The following is a 25,244-nucleotide window of genomic DNA, read 5'->3' as shown; positions in this document are numbered from 1 at the left end:
TAAATTAAAAATTAAAAGTATATTTAATTATAATTTTAATATTATTAATTAATTCTATTTGATGTATAAAAAAAACTGATATGTTAACATGTGAGATGTACAGTTATTTTTTAAATAATATGCAAATGAATGATATTTACTGTACAAATTTCAAGAGCCGTAGTTATATTTTACATATTTAATAAACTTAGTCTTAACTTTTCATTTCAAACAAATATTAATTAGTATAGCCTAACAAAAGTAACAATTGTCAATTTTGGGGCACAAAAAGGAAAATAAAATTTATATAAAAAACGTCTAAACCAAAACTTACTTATTTTTTTTAGGAACTAATTAGAAAAAATTTAAACTTTAGAATTAATATCACTGTGATTACCAGATAAATTATCTCAGTCTTAAATTGAGAGTACCACAAAAAAAAATCAAATAAAATAATATTTTGGGGGTAAAATTACAAAAAGAAGAACTTTAATAGTTCACAATGCTTTTGTGCCATAAGAAATACTTCACAAAGCATAATTTCAATCCCAATAATCATTCCAACTTAAAATTAAATTAACATGCTTTATTATTCAGTGTATTATTATTGAGGTTAAATATGATTTTACTCACTTTCAGTAAAATTTAGAATTAATTTTTGTTTGAAACATTTGACCAATCTAGTCTTTTTAATCAAATTTTGTTAAGTTTAGTTAACATTAAAGTAAAAATATGTCAAACAATATAAAAAACTTAAATGCTATCTTGAAACACATTTTAAATTTCAAATAAACTTAACAATATTTAGTTAAAAGAACTAAATTCATACATTTCTAATGTTTGTAGACTAAATTAGGTCAAAGTTTTGAAATAGACTATTTTCAATTTTCGCTGAAAGTTAAAGGACCAAATACATATTTAATCTTTATTATTATACTACTATTGAATAAGACATTTTAAGTTTTTGTTATAATATTGACAAAAAGACGAGATATCCAAATGAGTTGGAAGAAGATTTGGTATTCCTTTGATAAAGGAGATATTCCACCTCTCCACTTAGCACTTAAATCTTCGTTACAGACTTCAGAAGAAGTACCTATTTCACCCAAAGTGAAACTAACATCATCAAATACCTTGGACTTCAAAGAAGCTAGAATCATGTCTAATATAAGTACGCTAGCCTGGTACAAACGAGAACATTCTTGTAAGGTCATAATTGTCGATTTATCCAAACTTTTGTCCTTCGAGAGCTCTGAAATAATGGAAAGCACATTGGTTGCATTGTTCGTGGAAAGTGTAATTAAAATGTCCACAAGATCTTCAAGGTTGGTGGGTGGTGGATGTAACTTAGAAGAAGCTTCTTCAAGGCATGTAACACAGAAATCATACTTAATTATTTCTGGGTCTCTCTTTGAGGCCTCCTTGCAATTTTTAGAGATAAGATCAAAACCATTTGAGTTTTGAAACAAAAACAAAGACACGATGAAAATCATCAGTACATTCAAAGTAAATTTCATTGTTGCCTTTTTTTTTCTACAATTCACTATGTTGATCAGAAATGGAATAAAATTTGATCCATACATAATATATAATAGATATTGATAGAGAGAGAAATTATCTATTTATTTAAGAAATAAATAAATTACTTACATTAACTATATATTAAATGTATTTGATTTTTTATTGCCATATTATTAATGTTTTTTCTGCAAATTAAGTTCTTCTCTTTATTTTTCATTAATTAATAATTAATGATTATTGAATAATCATTATGTATCTTGATCAATTGTAAAAATTTATAAAAATAATATTTTAAAAATAATAATAATTTAAAAATAATAAAATTCAATTATTTTAATATTAATCAGTTTTAATGTAAATAGTTTTATATGCGTTTTGATACAAAGTTTTCTTTAAATATTAAAAAAATAGGATGTTACAATATTTATGTGTAGTATTTTCTTTTATAACTAATGAAAATAAAAGTAAAAGTATTTCAAAATTAAATGTTATAACAATTATTAAAATAAAAAATTACTAAAATTTATATGAAAATTAAAAAAATTGATATAAAAGTATATATTTTTAGTAAGTGTATAGTATTGTAATTACATAGCATTCAACGATAATTATTATTTATTGTAGATAGTTTTCTTACAAAATAAAAAACAATAAAATAAATTATATTTATGGAGATCGAATAACAAACTATGTACACTGAATAATAATTAAAATGACACCTTTATTACTAATTATAAATGGATTAAATATGTTTTTAGTCCCTTAAGTATCAGACGATTTTGTTTTTAGTCCCTACTCAGAACTTTGATGGTTTTTAGTCCTTATTGTTTTGAAACTCTGACTATTAGTCCTTAAAATTGGACGGTGTTAAGTTTTAGTGGATGTGGCAAACGGCGATGCCACGTGATCACTGATTTGCTTTGTTCACTCTCTACCACGTTGGATGTTTAAGTGTTGAACTGAGATTAAGTCAAGAGCACTTCGTCATCTTTTATAAATGAGATTTGAAGAAGTTGGGTTCTTCTTCGTGGCTGCAGCTGGGGGCAAAGAACTTGGGTACACTGAAGGTTGGAGTTGGTGTTCTTTTCAATATCATTTTCCCAACATCTGAAGAACAACAAGTTGAAAAGGAAATTAGAAGAAGAAGAGAAAGTGTCCGTTGGGATTTGAAAGCTTTGCCACAGGTGTGTCGTTTCAGAGTCATCTTGTATTAGTACTAGATTCCCCGAATCTAGGAGCTGCAGTGTTCTGTTTGAGGACGTGGCCAAGTTCATAAGACCAGCGACTTTTGAATGCATCTTCTACCACCAGATTTCCATCCTCCGCAATTCGAAAAACTCCACTGGAATCGGCAACAGGATCTTCTCTGTTGGCAACTCACACCACTGTTTGTTGTTTCAAGTCGTGATACCAAATCCCCATATATTTCCCTCCACTTTTTTCGCCAGGAGAAAAGAAGCCCAGCTCAAATGTGGCGTTTGATGAAACGAGGTTTCCTTGTGGTGGTCGTTCCGGTGCTCGTGAAATTTTCTCCAATTGAAAAAATTTACTTTGCCTCAATTAAGAACCATAATTAACTTTGCCCCAATTAAGAACCCTAATTGCCCAATTAAGAACCCTAATTGTTAATTTGATTTCAATCAAGAACGTGGCAGAAAGAGAAGAGGGCAGCTGGTATTTCGCGTGGCAACGTCGTTTGCCACCTCTACTAAAACTTAACACCGTTCAATTTGAAGGACTAAAACTCAGAGTTTCAAAACTATAAGGCCTAAAAACCATCAAAGTTTTGAGTAGGGACTAAAACAAAAAACGTGTGATACTTAAGGGACGAAAAACATATTTAACCCATTATAAATATAATAAACTGTTAGTAATTGTTACAAAATATAAATTATACTCAATTATGTTATATAATCAATTAATATAATCAGTTCTTTCTGTTCAAGTAGAAATAATACAAATTGGAAGATTCTCCATGCATTTGGATGGCTTTGGCAAATAAAATATAATAAATTCACCAATTAAATTTGTAGCTAATCGTAATATTTTAAACTATATTTCATTTTTATATAAATATAAAAATTTACTTTTTTATGATTATTTTACTTGGTTAGGTGTGACATCCCAAATATATAATAACCACAATCATATAATATAGGCGTCAACATCCAAATAAAGAGAACAGCTAGAGTATGACTTGCAATTAAGTACGGAATTACAGTCATCCAAATATGAAGACAGAATTTTAAACTTAAACAGTTTAGAGTATTCAACACTTCAAGCTAAAATTCGCATAGCGCACCACCCTTGGTACGCTGAGCGAATTTTCCTGACGAGGGGAGTGTTTTTCAGCTAAAATTCGCATAGCGCACCACCCTTGATGCGCTGGACGAATTTTCCTGACAAGAGGACAACTAAAATTCGCATAGGGCACCATGTTTGTGCGTTATGCTAAACTAAAATTCGAATACACATTATCAGTCCCTAAACCCTCGCATAGCGTCCCTAATTCGCTATTCGAATTAATTTGACTAATTTTCCAGGCTAGCAACAGTCACAAAGCGACTACATTCGCTACGCGACTTATCAAACAGAGAGCAACCCTCTGTTATAATTCGCATCACGCACAGAGTCGCTATGCGAATGCCCTGACAGAGAGCACCTCGCCAGGGTGACTCGCTGAGCGAAAGGCTTCGCTCTGCGAATCTGTAGAATGAAATTCTGCAAATTTGCACAACTCTACCACTCCAAACTCATTCTAATCATTTTAGTGAACTTCTAACACCCCCAACTCGAAGTATATATTGAATTAAACATGTCTAACTGATTCTAACCCTTCCTAACATCTTTTTGAAGTGATTAAATCCAGTTTTACCTTTTAAAATATCAATTCCTGCAACTTATGGACCCAATCTCATTTCAACCATTTGCTAAAGACTTTACTCAGTTCTCTGACCCCTCACCAGTCCCATTGACTCATCTAAACTAACCCAACTGCCCAATTGGTCACCGGAGAAGAACCCAATGTCTGAACGCATCAAACTCACCTTCGACGCCAGCACATATGACTAGTGACAACTGACTGGACCAGGCCAGGGCTGCTCTATGATCAGGGATGTGCCAACTTAGGTTTTTAAGGTTCCTCTATCCTACCAACAAGTACTCTCAACAAACCACAGTTAATTTGTCTAAACCACCCAAATTGTCCTATGGTACTCTAGACCCTAATTGCCCAATTTCAATACTCCACTTCCCTCACAGTAACTAAAACAGTACATATACCCATTCACTATAAATTTTAACTGTTTCCCAGAGTCCTTATCCCAATCCAGAAATCCAGTACAGCCAACAACCTCATCCAAGTCAAACAATGTTCAGCACACCATACACAATTTCCACACATCCAGCAGATACAAATCAACATGCTCACCACAAAATATACTCAACAGTAGATAATTATAAATTATCAAGCATGCACATCATATAGTTCAAACAAAACATAACTAGCTCCCCTTACTTGGAAGTTGAGTAGTATAGCCAACTAGAGTGCTCTAACAGTGCCTCACAGCAAGAACCTAGGCAGTGCCCTGCACCTACCAAAATGTGATGGAAACCGCTCTTAGAACTGGGATGGACAGAGAACACAAAAGGGCAAGCTACCAACCGCATGCCACCAGTAAAGTGGCATGCCCTAGGTTCCAAAAACAGTGGAGGAGAAGGGAAAACGACTTACCAGTCGGAATGAAGAAAACGTTCGGTAGAAATGGAGCTCTCTACGTCGTGGATGCTTGGGCAACACAAAGATCAAATTCCTACGGTTCTTTGAGCTAGAAATCTAGAGAGAAGACAGAGAGAGTTTAGGGCATGAGAGTTTTAGAGAGAAGGAGAAATGAAGTTCAGGAAAAAAAATGGGTTCTGAAGAGTCCCTCCTAAGGTCAAGTTGGTCTTAGTCTGATGGGCCTGACTGCCCCACATAAGGCCCAAGGCCATCTTATAAATTTTCAGGCCCTTACATTAGGAATTGTCAAATTGTTAGTTCCGACCAAAAAAAAATTTTCTTTGAAATCCAAAACAATCATTTAACAATTCGTTGTAAAAGGTAAAATAATTAAAAAAATGATTTTTTAATATTTATAACCAAAAATAAAAAGTAAAAAATGGTGCCATGTGTGGTAAAAACTTTAAATATTAAAAATCATTATTCTAAAAAAAATGGCGTTACAGATAATTATTTTTCAGTTATACGATATTGGAAGAAGCAATTTAAAAAATAATTTATTTAGTTTATCAGTTTGAAAATCCTTAAAGTAAAATAAATTGTTTTGATGATGAAATTTAAAAAAATAAAAAATTTAAGGAGTTAATTCAAATAGAATTTGACATTTATTAAAAAAAAATGAAATTTCACCACTCTTTATACACGTTATTAAATATTAAATGAACATTTAAACTTGACTAATTCTTTTGTTAATTTTAACTTAAAATACAAATGTTAAAAATAATTTTTTTTTTAAATTCAATTATTTTATCCAATTAAAAAATTAAAATATAGGCCACTTTAGTACTCAAGTTGTTTTTTGCATAGACACGTTCTTAAATTTCTTAATCTTATCAACAATTTTTTTCTTATTAATATCTTTTTCTACAAACAATCTTATGAAATCAGATATTTAACTTATTAAATTAATAATCACAGATAAAAAATTAATCTTCTAAATTAGTAAGTCTATCATAGTCCCTCGACACCACACTTAACACTATATATCCAAATAAGTTCAAAATTAACTTCATAGTTTCATCCAAAAAGTGAAAAAAAAAGAGCATACGAAGAAAACTTAAAAATACGTACTTCAACTTTTGAAAACAACATTTTCATATATAAAAAAGAAAAAGAAAAATCCGATACAAATTTTCCCAAATCTTATAGATTAAACACCAATCCATAAAAAAAACAAGTAGAAGAATTTAATTTAACGTCATGCTTTTGAATTACATTCACACTCAACCTTTCTTAAGTATTGCATTATCATTCCTTTTGCATATATTATATATGTATATGATTTGAAAAACATAATAATAATTTCAATATATATATATATATATATATATACTTTCTTTTCTATTTTTTACAAGATCAATTAGGTATCTTTTAAAGACTACAATTTCATAAACTTTCTCGGTCTTCATTTTGTAACGTATGTAATTTTTTTCTTTTTTGTATTTGTTCTTAATTAGTAAGGTAAATTAGGTTTGTATTTTCAAGAGATACTCCGACTCTTAAAGTCAGTATAATTACTTTTATCATTAATGTGAACATAAATAAATTAGTTTTATCAATGTGATATTTATAGTATAATTTAATACTAGTGGGTCTTTAGTTTTGGATCCAGTGACCCATTTATCTTAATTGAGTTAGCGTTTAACTATATTTTGTTAAATTTAAAAATAAACACTGTAGCATTGGTTTTGATAGACCAACATCTATTTCGTCATACCGCTCAATAATAATCAATAAATATATTTAGATATATATTTAAGAGATCTCTCCTATGTTATTTTAAAATGAGATCAATACTAATATGTATGTAAGGTATCTCACTATATATATATATATATAATCATGTAAAATTTTGCAAATTGACAAACATATATTATGTAGTGAGTTGATGCAAAGGTTTACCTAAAATATTTACATAACAGGAAATAAGATGTTAGAAATTATTTGTGCAGAATGCGTGTGGTGGGTACCCTAATGGAGTGTGGTATTGGTCTCTAATTAAGACTACCAAATCAATTATGTGGGGGCTATGTACCTACTTTATCAAAATATCAAATTCTATACCCATTTAATTCAACTCATGCTAAATAAATTTATACACTTTCATCTATTATTTGCTAAATTAGCATACTTGTTTTTTCCAATTTGAGGGGTAAATACTTGAGTTTAAAACACCAACATATTTCACACTAATTTCTTATATTTAGTTATGATATATATAGTTAACTAGGAACCAACCTAGTGTTATGATTTTTACCATTCATCAAAGCTTTTATTAAAAGGTTTTAGCCTCTTCAAAGGTTACCATTTTGGTATCATTCTTTTTTAATATATGTTAATTTTTATCTTAATCTTTCTTAGGAAATTTAACATTTATTTTTTAGTTATCTAACTAAGTATTTTATTTTTCCAATCACAAAAAAATAGCAAAGTGTGTTTACAAAACACAAATTCCTTTTTAAAAATTGTGATTTCAAGCATGATTAAATATTTAACTTTTTGCTTAATATTGAAAATTTATTTCACTGTACATTTCAATTGAAAAAACAACTCTACTATTTTATTTTAAAATACAATTTAATAATTCAAAATTTAAACTGTGGTAAGATTCGCTACTTCAACTAAATTTAGTTTTTTTTTACAAAATTGAATTCAATAATAGTAATAATGATATGATTTAATTGTATTTTTAAATCCAAAAATTAGGCTAAATTAGTTTTGGTCTTATAAATTTAAAAATATTTTTCTCAGTCTCTTAAAATTGAAAAAAAAAAATTAAACTTTGGTTCCTAAATACTAAAATTTAAGAATTTAAATGAGTTATTTTTTTTTCATGAGTGAGGTTTAAAATTGTATTCAGACCCTCAAATCTAATGTCTAAGAACTACAATATTTTTAAACTTTTGGCAAACTGAAATTATTTCAAAATTTAAAGACTAAAATCAAAGTTACCGAAAAGTTTTCAGGAACTAAACAGTATAGTTAAACCTGATAATAATAATATTAATAATATATATAATAATTTCAGAAAGAATTTAGGATTTTTCATTTGGCATTTGGAAAAGAAAACTAAAATTGTATGTACTGACAAAAAATGAATTTCTTGGTAATAAATTTATACTTGCAGGTATAATTTATTCAACTTGTAAATTTTGAAATTGTTGATCTCAATAATTTGGAAAATAAATTACTCATTCAATAAATGTGGTCATTGATTTCTTATCCACAATGATAAATATGATAAATGCAACACTAGAACATACCTATTCTAATCATATATATCATATATCAAAATTTGAAATTTTTTAAAAATTTCATTAAATTTTACTGTGAAAATGACATATATGAGTTTACCCTTTTTGAATGACATAGGTTCTGAGCCTATTGCTTCATCTATGAGTAAATGTTTTTCTAGTTTTGTCAGCACTGTTCTAGAATCAGAAGCTGTTTCAGATCTTGCGTGTGATGCATGGAATATATATATATATATATATATATAATTATTATTATTACTAAGTTTATTAATATTTTAAAAGCAGGTTTTTTTTCTTCAAAATTTGTTAGAATTCTTTATTTTAGTATTGATCAAATGTTAGAAAAATTATTAATATTTTACCATGCTGAAAGTAAATTTTTTAGCTTCAAATAAAATTTTTCAATTTTTAATTTTATAAATAAAAATTATTTTTGATCAATTTTGAATTTTTTTAATTTATTCAATCTTCAAGATAAAACTAAATATTATTCAAGTTTATTCTTTTATGAGAGAAGAATATTAAAATGATGTGTTAGACTTTAGATAATTTAGTTTTTGTGAAAAAACTGTTGATGGCATGTGGAATATTATTTTTTAATGCATCTCTTATTTTATATTTTTAACCTAATATCTTTCTCCTACCATCTCTCAATTAGATATTATAGTTTACTTTATTTCTAATTTTACAATTATTCAAATTTTTTACCTGTTTAAATTTCTCAATCTCGTATTCTTCATTTTTTCGTGTTTCAAGAACAAAATGAAAAAAAAAAATAACTCAGTGGAAATACTTCTTATCTAATTTCTTTTTCATTGCAATTAATATATTATGGCAACTTATGATTTCTTTACTTTCTAAAATGAGAATTTTATTATATAATAATAATAATTATTATTATTATTATTATTATTAAAAACCTCATCTCTTGCTTTGAATGGAGTGATTGGATTTCCTTGTTATTTGACAGGTGCACGTGCAATTCACTGATAGAGTCTTTTTCTTTACTTGGTTGATCCTTTGCAAATCTAGTTTTATATTACTTTAGTTTATAAGATTAATTGCAATTAAAATTTAATTCAGAATAAACTCAAATATTTAAGATACTTTTTTTAAGCAGTACAAAATATTTAAAAACATGTAATTTTGACCAAATTTCAAATTACATGTATTATTTGCCTTTTTATTTCAATTAAATGATCACATGTTTTCAGGTATAGTGAATAATTTTCTATAGTGCAATAATCTTAAGGTAGCTGGAAAATAAATTAAATACAATCTATAATAAACAAAAAATAAAGAAAAAATAAGTTTTCATTTTATAATAAATAAATGGAAACAACAATAAATTTAAAAGTAAAACAAAATTATAACTTTGTTTATTTTTAACTAAAATTTCACATGTGACACCTGTACAAAATATTTCAAGAATAGGTTTGCCATATCAAACGATGTCGTGTGACTCATTACTTTTACACCGATATTAGTGTTACTATGTTTAAAAAAAAGCATCACTTCCTATAAACTTATTAAACAAATAAATAAAATTAAAACAAAAAAGGGGTAAAATAGGAAATTCAGCCAAAAACCAAAGGCGGGAAAAAGAGCCGTTGATGTCCAAACCAATGAAAATTTGGCGCCAAAATCTCATATTGACTCTGCCCGTAAAACCCCGGTCATCCCCTTTCTCTCTCTCATTCTCTTCTTCTTTTTCCTGGAAAAATTCATATTTTCCTACTGAAAAACTCAGATTCAACTCTCACACTCCCTTTTCTTACTATCATCTTCCTTTTCTTTTCTTCATTCCTTTTGATCCTTCAAGACAAAAACTGAAAAACCCTTTTCTGTTATTCCCTCTTCCTCCTCTTGTTCATCCAAAAGCTGTAACCTTTAACCCAAGCTTCTTCTCTTCCGTCTTTTTACCAACATGGGTTTCTCTCATTCGGACCTGGAATCAGAATCCAAGAAGTGGGTAATTGCCGGAATCACTGTTCGGTCTCTCAAACCCATCAACACGAAGCGCGTTAATGGCGGTGAGAACAAAGACGACAACGGTGAAGAACTTTCCACAACACCTACAGCTAAGGAATCAAGAATACCTGACAATTTGTCTTGCCCGCCAGCGCCGCGGAAGTGCAGACCTCCGACCAGGTGTGGTGGTGGCAGTGGCGGTGTCAGAGAGTTCTTCACACCACCTGATTTGGAGAGTGTGTTCAAGTGCCATAAAGCCAAATGATTCTACTTCATTCAACTAACAGCCAACAAGGTCTTAGAAGAGAGAGATTTGGGTAGTGTACTTTTATTTGGAACTCAAAATTCAATTTCTATATATATGTATATGATAAAGTAAGTGATTTCAGCTGTTCATGATGAGAAAAAAAGAAGAAGCAATGGTTAGTTTTGCAGACACATACTTAAAAGTTACGTGTGTTTGTTTCATTACTTCACATACATGGTTTATTATGTATGTGTTTGTGAGAGTTCATGAATGATTGGAAGTGCCTGCTTTGTTCTCGTGGGGTGAGTTTTGTTGTTCTGAATGCTTGTAATTGCTCTTTCTTCTTTTCCTAGGTTGAGAAACAAGAACTTGTGTATAAAGTTTGAAGGAAAAAGAGAATGATATTTAGAAGTCAGAAAGGAGGATTGAGTAGGTTTTGCTTTGATTTTTTGTTAGAGACTATTATGCAGTTTATTTACTCTCTTTTTTCACTAATGAGAAGCTTTAAATATATCTTGAGATTTTGCTTGTATTTGGGAGAAATGAAATGAAATCATTGTGATTCTGATAAGTTGTAGTAGAGTGACAGAATGAGAGGGTTTTACACTTGACAAACATGAACTATGATTTGCTTTGTATTGGGTGTTTTTTGCTTTTTTAACTGTGTGACCCTTTTGTGCTGTGAGTGAAGATTCTGTTTTGGTGTAAGTTTTAGCCTTTTGAAGAAGGTCTGGTTGTAGTTTGGAGCAGCTATTGTTTCCCTTTTTGGGTTAGTTTGGTTGGTTCTTCTCTGCTTTTATTGCTCCATTTCATGTGCAATTGGATATACCTAATTGTTTGGTGTGTTAGACCAAAAGGACTTAATTCTCAGTACCTAATATTTCCATGCTAATTTTTTGTTTACATTAATGTGAAACTGTCACACACACATGGGTGCAGAAGTTGGAGTTATTGAGAGCTGAAAGTTTTAACAAAATTTTGGTGCAAATTTTCATCTCCTGAATATGTACTAATGTGACATGTTGGGTCTTGTTACTCCAAAATCTGAAATCTTCTGCAGAAGAAGAAACTTTCTCTGACTCAATTCTTTCTCTTTGTCATAAATTATGTTTCTCTCTTTTGTTCTGCTCCCACCATGCCTCAAATATTCTCAAGAAATCCCACAAGAAACGGATGATTTGTTTTTCTTGGGTTTGGAACTGCATCAAAGATTTGAGTTTTTATCCAACTTCACATTCAAATATGCAAATTATGCAGAAACAATCAACTCTTGCTTCAAGGGTGATGTATGTTAGAATATCCAAAAACATGGAATTGGCTGAGGAATAAACACATGTTTTTTTTTTCTAAAAGAAGAATCTTTCTGAGATGTTAAAATATGAAGCAAATAATTCAAATATAGTTATGTTGAATACATTTTTAGCTACTATTAATCTCAAGAAAGTACTTTTTTGTTCTCTTTACAAGCATTTAAAAAAAAAATCTGTCGTTTCTAATTAAGATTTCATTGACAAAAATTCTTTTAAGACTTTTTTTTATTTTGGTATTTATTTAATTTGGTCCCAATGTAAATAAAAAGAAATAACTAAATTTTTAATCTTTTTACTTATTATTGTAAAACAAAATATTTTTTTGGGAATTGACAAACATGAAGAAACAAAGATAAAAACATGAAAATTTAACAAAATTATTGTAAGTAGACCCTTAAAGTAAATAATAATTACCCTATAACTACACAAATAATAGTTACCTATTATTATTATTATTATTATTTTTAAAAAGAGTCGTACTCCTTTTTACATCTTGTGGTTATCTTGTGGTTCCTAGGTTTCAACTCAATAGTTTTTTTTTCCACTAAGTCCATACACAAAAGTCGTAAACACAAACGTGTTATATTGTACATGGGTGGGTCAAATTCTCCAACTATCCTAAAGCTACCTTACCCATGCAAAAGAAAATATCTTTTCAATAGTTAAGATCATGGGATACAAAAAGTTTGTGAATTTTCATAAAATAGTTAATACTAAAAATGCACATGCAAAATATATTCTTGTACAAATTAGTGATAAAATTGATATATAGTTTAACTCTTTAAAATAATTTATACAAATATGATTATATTCATACGAGAAATAAAATTTTGACACAAAATTTTATATTTATTTCACTTTTTTTTGTTATTTTAAAAAATATAAAAAAAAATTATTTTTTATAACGACTTTATCTTTGTATTTTGTATGAAATAAATGTAAGAGTTTATATACCAATTATTATTTTATTCACACGTAAGAATTTATTAAAAAACAAGAAAAATGATATTTTGAAACATATAACTTTTTATATTTATTTGACATTATTTTTCTTTATTTTTTATTTTTTTATTTTCGAAACATTATAAAAATTCATTCTTGTAAAACTATTTTAATGTATCAAATAAATGTCAATATATATCGTGTTACTTTCACTCAACAAACAAAGGGTAAAATTCATTTAGGTGATTAATTTTCAGAAATTAGTTTTACTATTTTGATTACGGAAATACTTTTCCATTGCACAAATGGATAGATGATGACAAATTAAAATGAATGGTGTTCCTCCCATGTACCTTTTTACACCCTCTGCAACTCTTGCTTTAATCTTCTTCTATGTCCCACCCAATGTTATTTATTTATTTTCTATGGCCCACCTACTTTAGCTTGCTCTAGCACACCACAGCCAAGGTGATAACACTCCTCAGATTATTACAAGTGGAAATAATAATTAAGACAAGTACATAAGATGATTAGAATCCTATGCAATTGTCACTGTTCCAAAATGTATGGTTTAATCAAATATAGCAAACAATCTCAATGACCCTCTTGCATCTTTAGTGCTTGCATGATTTTAGGTATTAATTAGATTTTTTGGTTCCTATCATGGCTAAGAATCTTTGATTAGTTTAAGGAGTGAACATGAAACAGTTGGCATGACCAAGGGATTTTGTTTAAAAGTTGTTGTTGTTGTTTTTGATGAGGATGATAATGATGGTGGAGCTTACCTAATATGAGGTTCTCTTTGGTGTTGAATAATGAAAAAGGGTTTCTAGGGATTAGGGTTTTTTCAAGAAAGCACATAGCAAAGTTGTGGTAAATGTGGTGATTTTAGATGGCTCTTACTTTGCCACATTATGGTCATTTTAGAATTGGATTTGCAATGGGGTTTCTACCATCATGGCATAAATGGGTACCACATAATGATGTTTTCCTATAAGGAAAAAAAAATTAAAGTAAAAAAATAATAAAATTTCTCATTCATATCACTTTTGACTTTGCCCCTTGCTTCCTTCTAGGAAGCACCTCTTTTATCTAATGAGATTTTTGTTTTTGTTGCATTTATTTATGAGATCACATTCTTAATTACATTCTTAATTGCATGCCAAAATAGTTAGCTATGACTAAAATATTGAACCTTGTAGTTTTTATACATAAATGTGCTTCTACTTGTCCACATCATTCATTAACCCTAATTTAAATTCCATTGAGTCTACAAAGTAGCTTGTGCTAGGTGTCATATGATGTCACTTCTATATGGATGGAAAAACTAATATTTTTGGATTTTTTTTTTCTATTTAAAAAACAATTATAAATTCTCACCAAGTTTTTTTTAAAGAGATTAATCTTATATTAAAGATGAAATAATGATATGATATATATATATATATATATATATATATATATATATATATATTTATATTCATTTGACACATATATATAACAAGAATAAAATAGTTATAAAAAAAAAGTAAACTTTTGTACTTTAAAAAAAATTAAAGATAGTATCAAATAAATATAAAAATTTTGTATGTGTCAAAAACTATTATTTTTTTTAAGATGGGTTTGAAAAAAATGTAATAACTTTAATTCAAATATAGGATAAAACGTGTTAAAGATTTTTTCATTTAGTGAAAATAAGTTTTAGTTTAACTAATATAATTTGAGTTTGATTCAAACAACTTGGTTAAAATTTTAAAAATCAATCTATAAAAAATGATTTATTAACAAGATTTGTGACCAAACAAACAAAATGTAGATATTAAAAGCGACAACAAAACTATTTTATTTTTAAAATTTATCTTTTTTACTAAATTTTAACAAACATGAACATATATACATCTTTAAATGATAACAAATTATGTGATCTTATTTTCTTTTACTATATTAAGTTTCTGAATATAAATTATGTATCAACAAATTTAATTGGCACTTGATACTAATAATGTTGTATGAAAAAACAAGAAATGATAACATCACTTTCTTTTATTAGTTTAAATTTACAAAGACCCTTCAAAACCAGAAAATATATCATTAAATATGAAATGAAATACAATAAAATCATTGGTTTTAATCAATTTGAAACAATAACTATAAAAAAAGAAAAAGTGTGCATGAATTGATACTAGTGACTGATTTTCATTAGAGAAAGTATAAAGTAACACTTTTGTAGCTTTCAAATTGGAACTACCCAAACAGTCCTTTTCGCTAAAGATACAACTCCTGAATTATTATTATTTATCATCATGGACTGAATTTTTATTTTATTGCATTTTGTGGTTGTCAAAATCGTCAAACCTCTTAACTTTGTTTTTGGAGTTATATATTCTTTTGTGGGGACCAAAAATATATTTCCAAATACAAAAATAAAAACCACACATGCTCTATTCTTCAATAAATCTTACTTAGTGGTGGTGTTATAAGATTGTTTCTAATCTTAATTTATTTATTATTGATATGATCAGTGAACATATTTTGATGTTTATGAGTAAATTCAACACTAAAGATTGAATTATTCATTATAACGGAATATACCTGTTTTCTTTTTTCTAGGTTATGAAAAATAATCGATTTTAGTAGAGTTTTACTGTTTGGTATTTTGACGAAAGATTTTTAAAAGAAATTAAACTATGAACATATATCTATATACGATGTTACGACATAATTTTCAATTTAGAACATTAAATTTTGTAAAGTCAACTTATTTATATTCAATATGTAATTCAAATTTACACTAGAATTTTTATCATTAAACTCATAATTATTGTATCTGATATATATATATATATATATATATATATATATATATATATATATATATATATATATATATATATAAATAAAAAGTTATTTATAAGACATTCTAATGCCAAAGTTAATTTAATGTTTCACAGTTGATAATTAATGTAACAGTAAAGGTAAGTAAGTCAAACTTTTATTTATAGATTTCAGAGTAATTTTAACTTAATTACCATTCAAATAATATTATACTTTAATTTTAAGTTTATCAATTTTATCCTTTGAATTCATGTGTTAACGCTAATTTATTTATCTACTACTAGTTTGGTTTGGTGGGGTAGGGCTTTTTATTCTTGTACTTAATTAGCTAGAAAAATTAAAAGCATTATGTTTGAGTGCAAGACAAAGGTAATGTTGAAAAATTTAGCATTTATTGTGTTTTCTACCACAAACGTTTGCGTCCCATGTTGGAAATTCTGGATATATATATATATATATATATATATATATATATATATATATATATATATAATTACTGCTTACTTGCAAGAGAGTTCATGGCAGATCCACCATCTTGGGATCAGTGGAAATAATTTATTATTAATATTATTAAGTAAATATAAGAGTTGGGAAAAGGTAAAAAATATTGATAAGTTCTTATTTCTTAGAATGATCTATCCATCAAGAGCATGTGTTCGACTAATTGAAGAAAATTGCCATTTAAAATAAAGAAAATTAGTAAGTTAAGAAATTCTTATAAGTCGACATATAAAAAAAATGGTGATTAATACTTTGAGTTCGATAAAAAAAAAAAAAGATTGGAAGAAGAGGTTATTTTTAAAGTGTGTGAATGGAATAGAAGTTATAAAATTAAAGAATGTAGACATTAAAAGAATGAGAAAAGGTAAATTGAGAGAAAAAATTATTTAGTGGAAATGTAGTTTTACATTTGATACATGTAGTTTATGATGTAAAATAATATTCGAATTTGGTCTATAAAATAGGACATGTATATGTTATTTTTGAGGTATAAAAAGGTAGACATAATATACTCAAATCTTTTAACACCGATAAAAAACTTTATGGTTTGTTCATATTTATGTATATATTAGCTTGACTTATCAATTCTTCGAGTTCTTTGTGTTTTTCTTTTTGTAATCACTTATTCGATATATATCTTCATTAAATCTTATTTCGTGAATCTCTCTTGGTTTTGTTCATAGTGTATATTCTCAATTTAACTTTGAGTTCCACGATGTTTATTTGATTAGTTTTTTATTCTTAAAATTAATTTCTCTTAAAATGTGCTTTAATTTTATCAATATTTATCTTTAAAGTAGTCTGTATAATTCTTAAAGTCACATGTTGTTTATTGTTGCTTAAATTCAAACATAAAATCTAAAAAGCGATGAAGTTTTATTTTGTGTATTAAATTTGGAAAGTCAAATTCTTTTTCAAATAAATATAGAAAATATTTTCTTTTAAAAACTCAAAATATATTTCAACAACGATTTCATCGATCAAAAACAGTAATATAAGTCAATCACATACCATTAAACATGTACACACATTTCTAATCACATTAAAACTTGAAAATAAATGGTATCTTAGCTTCTTTTACCTGATAGATAACTAAATTGCGTTAGAAAGCTTAAAACAACTCCAAACGCATAGAAAGTCCTATCTACTCCTACGAACAATAGAAACATGATCAGGATATACCGTTAAGATCATTGTTCAGTAGAGAGTCTTATAGAAGACTCAAACTCACATGCATCCATACAAGACTTGCATGCAAAGAAATACAAAACAAACCAAAAGATGAGCAAAAAACCAATTTATACTATCTGAGAAACTGATTGATTCAAATTGAAGAGTTCACTGCCAAGATCAGTCATACAGTTTTAGTTATTCAATTATACGAATAGAGAACGAGAATTCTTATAGAGAAGTTAAATAACTTTAGAAAAGTGGTTTCTAAAAAGTTATGTATTTAAAAATTTTGAAACTGGTTTATAATAAAATTATTTATATTAAAACAATTTAATATTAAAATAGTCGAATCTCATTATTTTTAAACCACCACTTTTAAAATATTATTTTCTAGATTTTTACATTCTTTGAATTTTAAACTAGTTAGGTGTAACATCCCAAAATATAGTAATTACCATAATCAGAATTAATTACATTAAATCAATAAAACAGTGCAGTCTTTACAATTCTGAACGAGCGTCAAAAGCCGAACGGCTTAAACATACAGAAATAAACGAACGCGATACAGACAAGAGTTCAAAGACGAACGGTCTTACAAAACTATGACCGAACGTTCAAAATAAAATTTATAAAACTAACTATAGAAACCCGCGAGCGCTCTAAGGCTCGGCTTTAACTTCCAGATCCACCAGATTCGCGTCTTCCAAATTTTCTTCTTCTAGCACTTCTTCAAGTGACGCACCTCCATCTGCTCACACCCACACGGATGATCATTGCAACGACAGGACGAACGTACATAGACAAGACGACAACACAAGGAAAAACGAAAGGGTAAGCTTAAGTAATTTAATTCATACGTCAACACATATACTAACAATTCAAATCATTCAAACACATAACTCAACATAAATCATCATCCAACATATATATATATATATATATATATATATATATATATATATATATATATATATATATATATATATATATATATATATATATATATATATATATAGACCGACCTTTCGGACCGTATGAATCTGTGTAGTTACAAGCGTCCTTGCACCCGAGTGATGTAGTAACTGGGATACACCAAACAGCTGCCACTCGAGGTCAGTCCGTTCTTACGTCGCCCATGTTAACTTATGGACTAAGGACCTCCTGCCGTTCCCACACATGACATACTTCCTCTACATGAAGATAGTATTCACGGAACATCAGGATGGACAGCGAGTCTTAACTTATCCACAGTCATACTTTACCAAATTTAATATCCAATATATATATGAGTCGTTCCTCCATGGAACGCTCGTTCAAATACCAAAATCATAAATTTTCATTCTCATAGTGTTCGCACATCTTAATACTTCCTTTTATTTACATTTTCATTCTATGTTCCACTTCCATAAAAAGACGAGCGTTCAATCCTCTACACAACGAGGACGAACGTCAAGAGTGAGACCGAAAGGTATTCTTTTCAAAAGAATAAAGCTGACACATTTTACATGACGAACGTGACCACTACTAGAATCAGTTGAATGAACCGACTCTTAGCAATATAACATAACTGTTTCAGAATAATTTAAGTTCAAAGACTTTAGACCAATTTCAAAGGAAAAATGATACAGAAAGATGATTACTTAGTTATCCTGAGGAGAATTTGTTTAACTGGGTCGACTGTCAGTCAATGACCGAAAGCGAATATTCATTTACTGATAATTTGAGACGAACGTTATTTACGTACGTTCTGAAATCAAAGATATGGACGAGCGTTCGGTATAAGACCGTACACTTCTTAGGACGAACGCTAGATATAAGATCGAGCGCTATTTAGAACGAACGCTCAGTGTAAGACCGAACGCTACTTAAGACGAACGCTTGGTATAAGACCGAACTCCATTTAGAACGAACGCTCAGTGTAAGACCGAGCGCTACCGTTTTATAAATATAAGGGATAATGACTTAATTTAATTTACAAGATTACCACTAGGTTGAGCCGAACGCTCCACATAGTATTTCATGGGACGCTCGTCCAATTTCAGAACTCTTTTCAAATAAAAGAATTCCTTTTTAAGCGATTGAATAGAAACCGAACGGTATAAGACCGTACGATGACGAACGTATATTTATCATAGAAAAGCTTATCAGATTCAAATTTTTCATCTATTCTAACTCAACATTTCTCATACGATTCATGATCTTATAATTTCCGATTCATCATTTAATTCACATACTTTATAGAGTTCATATTAACAACTCATACTATACAATAATCATCATTATCCAATTCATACGTATCAATCAACACATACCATATTCACTCAGGCATAACAGCGATCGTTCAGGCATACTCAAACACATCATACATCTCATACATTCTATTTCTATCATGCTCGCACACAATCATATATGTATAAACCAAATTATTAAGCTTCCCTTACCTGGATAGCAGTGTACTCCCAACAAGCGAGATTTAGCGCTTCCTCTAACAACTTCCTACTCTCAGGTTTCGCTCAACAGTTTCCACTAAATCTAAAACACCAGAAATCAGAATAACTCAGACCTAGAACCCATGCATGCAACCAGAACTAGGGTTCGCATGAAACCAAAAAGGACGAACGCTTAGCAACGAGGACTTACCAGTTCCGTTCCAGATTCTGTTCGGATCAAAATGACGTTCACGTCTCCAGGAACGTTTCTACGGTTCTGAAACGTGATCGGAGAAGGAAATGGTGAGTTACAGAAGAGAGAAGGTGAACTGGTTCTAGAGAGAAGTTAGAGAAAATGAAGGGTTTTGGTTCAGAGGAAGAAGAAGAGTGCGTGCAGGTGAGAGAGCGTTTTTCGAAACTCAGTTTTGTTAATTTTCACGCCCAATGAACGAGCGTCTCCTCTGCTGACACCTGCACTCCCACTTCTGACTTCCGAAGCTTCTACGTGACACATGGCGCTCGTGCATGCAGTGCAAAGTGCGTTTTTAATGCACTGGACGTGGGGCGTGGTGCTTTTATGGAAGTAGCCAAGTGACTCAGCAGTGCAATAATGACAGATTTGACAGTATAATCATGGTTTAAATTTCTGAGATCTCACATTAGAATGATAAGATTGATTTAACTTTGTGTTTTATTTAAAATTATTCCTTAAATGTTGGTAAGATGTTCGAGTAATATAAATCCTTATTAAAACAACACTACATAAATTTTAATGAGGAGATTCTAGTGATACATATTTTTATTGTCTTTTATAATTAGTTCAAACAAGATAGTCTAACTCAATTGTCATATATTGATAATCTAAGTTAGTTCAATTATTAAATATAATAATCTAAGTTAGTTCAATTATTAAATATAATGATGATGTGATGTTATATTGTATTGATTTAGATGGTTATATATTGTATATATTATCGTGATATATTCAATTAAAGCAATAAATAATTTGTAATTGGTGACCGTATGTATGTTCCATATTTAATAAATAATATTTTACTTTTATTAATGATGTAGATCATGTAAAGTAATATATTATGTGATTATCTTGTAGATCAAAATTTTAGGTTGGATAAAATATTTGTATTTAAATAAACATGTTTGGTATGATTTTTTTTTTCATAATGTATCTATTTATTTTTCTCTATTTTATATAAACCTAAAGTAGGTAAAAATAATAACAAATAAAATTTACTAATTAAAGAAACATGTATTGAAGGACATTGAATTATACTGAACTATTGACATTAAATGATATTATTCTTTTATTTACAATAGCTTATTGAAAAGAAAATTGTAGAGAAAATGAAAAAAGATGGTTGAAAAAGTGATGTTGGAGTGAAGAGGAAATATGAATGTAGAAGTACAGAGTTTGCAGATAGGGTTTTGACATATAGTGTGGTATGACAGTGCAGAAACCCTAACTCTGCAACCATTTTGCAGTGACTGTGACTTGTCACCATGGATTCTTCTTCCATAGCTTGGTCCATACTCTACTACTCTACCTTTCTCCCTATCACTACTACAACACCACTTCCACTCCAAACACTACTTTGTATCATAATATTACATTACATCTACATTAATTAATCACTATAACAATATATCAAAACAAATAAATAATAAATTAGTAAGAAAATAATATTTTTATTATATCAAAATATTATAAAAAAAATATATCAAAATATTTTTTTCCATCATAATAACATACAATAAAACATACTTACAGTAAAACATATTTGCATTCATTTGACATGTATTATAAAAATAAAATATAATAATTTTTTTGTATTTAAAAGAAAAAGTAAAAAATAAATGTAAAAAAGTATATATATAAAAATATTATTTTAATATTAAGTATATGCATTTATTTGATTACTTTTCTACGTAATTCACGTAACTATAAAGTCTATAATGTACTAAAGATTTTACTCTGATTGATTCTTCATTCAATCTTACCACACACATAATTAGGTATTAAAAATCTCATAGTGAAAATGTTAACAGTTAGTCCTTTAAATTTATTGAGATAATATTATTGGAATTGATTATTGTATTTGAAATACTGTTTTAGAGTTTCGAAGTTTTTTCATGTTTTTCTTTTTAAAAGATGTCTAAAAAATTGAAAAGAAAAATTAAACTACACTTAACTTTTACTCTTAAACATATAAAACTATATTACAAGAAGGTAATGGACAAGAAAAAAACATATTTACAAAGTTTAACTATATTCTTAACTCTTACAACTTTTCATAGTTCTGATTTTGGTTTTCTAGAAAAAAGTTATTTTAGTGTTTAAAATTTGGTATTTAAATTTAAAAATTTTGTTTTGATTTTAAAGGTGGAAAATAAGAGTAGTTTGAATTTTGAAGGAAAATAAAAGTTGATGGGTAGTAGTAGGTGGAAGATATGGTAGAGAGAATATGATACTTGGTGCATTTAATTGGAGAAATAATGATAAAAGAAAATAGAAGAAAAAGTGAGAAGTGTTAATTAAGTGGTAAGTATTAATTGGAGGAGAAAAAATGGTGGAAAAAAGATGAAGAAGATGAGAAGGAATCCAATGTATGAAAGAAAGAGAGTACAAGAGACAGATACACATGGGTCTCTAAGGAATCCTAAGCATATCAAATATTCTAAATTTGGAACCCAACACCAACGTAATACCATACCATCACGTCTTACTCTTTTTTCCTTCTCAAACATAACAATATCTACATTCATATTTAAATATTTCATAACTCAAATCTCTTCCATTAACTAATAATTTAACAAATAAAAGAAATATATATAAATTATTAATAACAATATGCATAAGTAAAACCTAAAATTTCGTAAAAATAAATAATAAATGTATGTGTTAGATGTAAAATATAAATATATTATTTGATACACATAATTTGTTTACATTTATTTTTTGACATTATTTTTATTTTACTTTTTTAAAAAAAATACAAAATTTTATATTTTTATAACTATTTTACTCTTATACTGTCAAATGAATGTGAAATAGTATCATGTATTTTACTTTTATACCGTGTGTCAAATGAATGTAAAATATTATTAGTGTTGTATGTGTTATCATGATACTGTATATAACTAAAATCTTTATTTTAATTAAGTTATGAATATTCTATAAATTTAGGTATTTCTCATTATATTTTTACTACAAAAAATATTTTATTAAATAATTTTTGTTTTTGTTTTTTTCTTGTCTTCTTTCAATTAATAAAATAAGTTAATTTGTACGTTAAAAATAAAAAATGGGAATGATAATCAAATTATTTAGTTAGTAAAAGTATTAAATAAAAAAATATTTAATTAAAGATAAAAAATATTTTGAATCCTCAACAATATTTGTTTAGCTTAGAAGTTCGTCCCATACAATATTTTATTATTTTATTATTATTTCGGCTGTGATGACGCGGTTTGAGTCATTTCCTGCCCGAACTGCCCGTGAAAATTTGAAGCAAAGCGAGTTGGCGCCAAAACGGTGAAGACAGACAGAAACGATGTTTGTAGCCCGCGAAATGCGGGCTGTGGCGGCTGCTCTGTCCCACAACAACAAATTTGGATATGTTTATTTACACAAATGCCCTTTGTCCTCTCGCATACGGGTCCTACTACCTACGCCCTACGCAACTCAGCATCAATGCTCAATTTTTAAATCCTTTCGTATAGTTTATTCCAAATTTTAGTGTCAGACCGATTTAATTTAGAGATAAATGTGTCAAAAAAATCTGTATTTTATTTTTAAATTTATGAATTATTTTATTTTTGAAATTTTTTTTGAAAGTTATATCAAGTAAGTTGTTAACAGATAGTGTCTGAAATATCTTTCATATAGAAAACAAAAGTTTTAAAATAAATTATAACATGTTCCGATAAGTTTAATAATTTTGTATAGCTTAAAAATTAAGATTAAAAAAATTAGATATATTTTTTTTTTTAAATTTCTGAAATGTTTTCTAAAGATAAAATTATTATAAGAATTTTAAATTTCAAAACAGATATTACTTTATATATATATACATGATGATTGATCCAGTTATTTTAATAAATTTAAATTTGAAAGATAATACAATATTCGGATATGGCTTTTGAGTGATGATTTACAAAAAAACTATTTCCATTGTAAATTGTTGAATGATGATTTACATAACTTTTTGAAACAAATAATGTATAATTTAAAATAAAAAATATTTTTTTATATAATTTGAAATTGAAAAACATATTTAAACTTGTCAAATGTTTAAAAAACGGTTAACTTGTGATTTATTTATTTTTTAATTTGCATGATAATTTTGATATTTTGTACAATTAATCATAAAGTTTTGAAAAATTGATGAAATGTGTCTGAAAATGGTAAATTTGGCAGAAAAAGTATCTGTGGTGTGGGGAAATGAAAGTGGTGAATATTGAATTTGATTGAAAAAGGATTAATTAATTAATAATAGAAAAAGGCGTGACAGAGGGAGAAACAGAGAGCAATGATAGTATATAATGACACTGGAGTAGAGGATCAGGACCTACCTACACTCACCTCATCATTGTCTTATGCTTTCTCCCTCACTTCCATGTTATATAATAGGTAGGTTTCATTCTTCTATAATCATAATAATTTTTTTTTTTAATTTGATTCATAATTTCAAAATATTAAGTTTGTTTATTTGTTTATTTCCAAATGAATTACTTCCTCCTTCATGTTTCTCTTATACATGTTGAGAAAATAATATAAAAATACCTTTTATTTTCACTCTTTACTATATTATATTAAGTTAATATTTTAAAGCTTTAAACTTTATCAAATTGAGAAATTTGTTTTTACCTTAAATTTTTTATACATTTTAGTTTTCATACTTTAAAAACAAACGAAAATAATTTTTTTAACTTTAACGATGCTAATTTTTTTTATATATTAAATTTTTAAGTTTAAATATATCAAATAATATAAATAATTAAAATATTAAAATAAAATATTATTTAATATATAAAAAATTTAGTACAATTAAGTTAGAAAAGTTATATTTATTTATTTTTAAAATTTGTATCAAATAGTATTAAAACTTTGAACATGAATAAATTTTAATTTAATATTAAAATTTAAAGACTAAAAACGTTATTATATAATATTATTTAAATTGAAAGGAAAAATGTTGATTTTTGAAGTTTATTTTGGTTGACCCACGTATGAAAGGAGTAAGTCATCAAAACTTAATGGAGACATGAGAAAAAACAAGAAAAGCT

The 25,244-nt window shown here is 27.8% G+C and overlaps 1 protein-coding gene across 1 annotated transcript; it reads left to right on the top strand.

The window, feature by feature from the left end:
• The first annotated feature begins 10,459 nt into the window (after positions 1 to 10,459).
• LOC108345269 (cyclin-dependent protein kinase inhibitor SMR6) lies at positions 10,460 to 10,768 on the top strand. Its single transcript, XM_052867102.1, has one exon. It carries the CDS (start codon positions 10,460 to 10,462, stop codon positions 10,766 to 10,768), a length of 309 nt encoding a protein of 102 aa, XP_052723062.1.
• Positions 10,769 to 25,244: the final 14,476 nt, after the last annotated feature.

The sequence above is a fragment of the Vigna angularis genome, chromosome 8 (genome assembly GCF_016808095.1).
Source record: "Vigna angularis cultivar LongXiaoDou No.4 chromosome 8, ASM1680809v1, whole genome shotgun sequence".
Taxonomy (NCBI): domain Eukaryota; kingdom Viridiplantae; phylum Streptophyta; class Magnoliopsida; order Fabales; family Fabaceae; genus Vigna; species Vigna angularis.
This window is presented reverse-complemented; position numbering and strand designations above follow the sequence as displayed.

Excerpts from the sequence above, each read along its gene's own strand:
- LOC108345269 (XM_052867102.1), top strand. The coding sequence starts at position 10,460 with ATGGGTTTCTCTCATTCGGACCTGGAATCAGAATCCAAGAAGTGGGTA.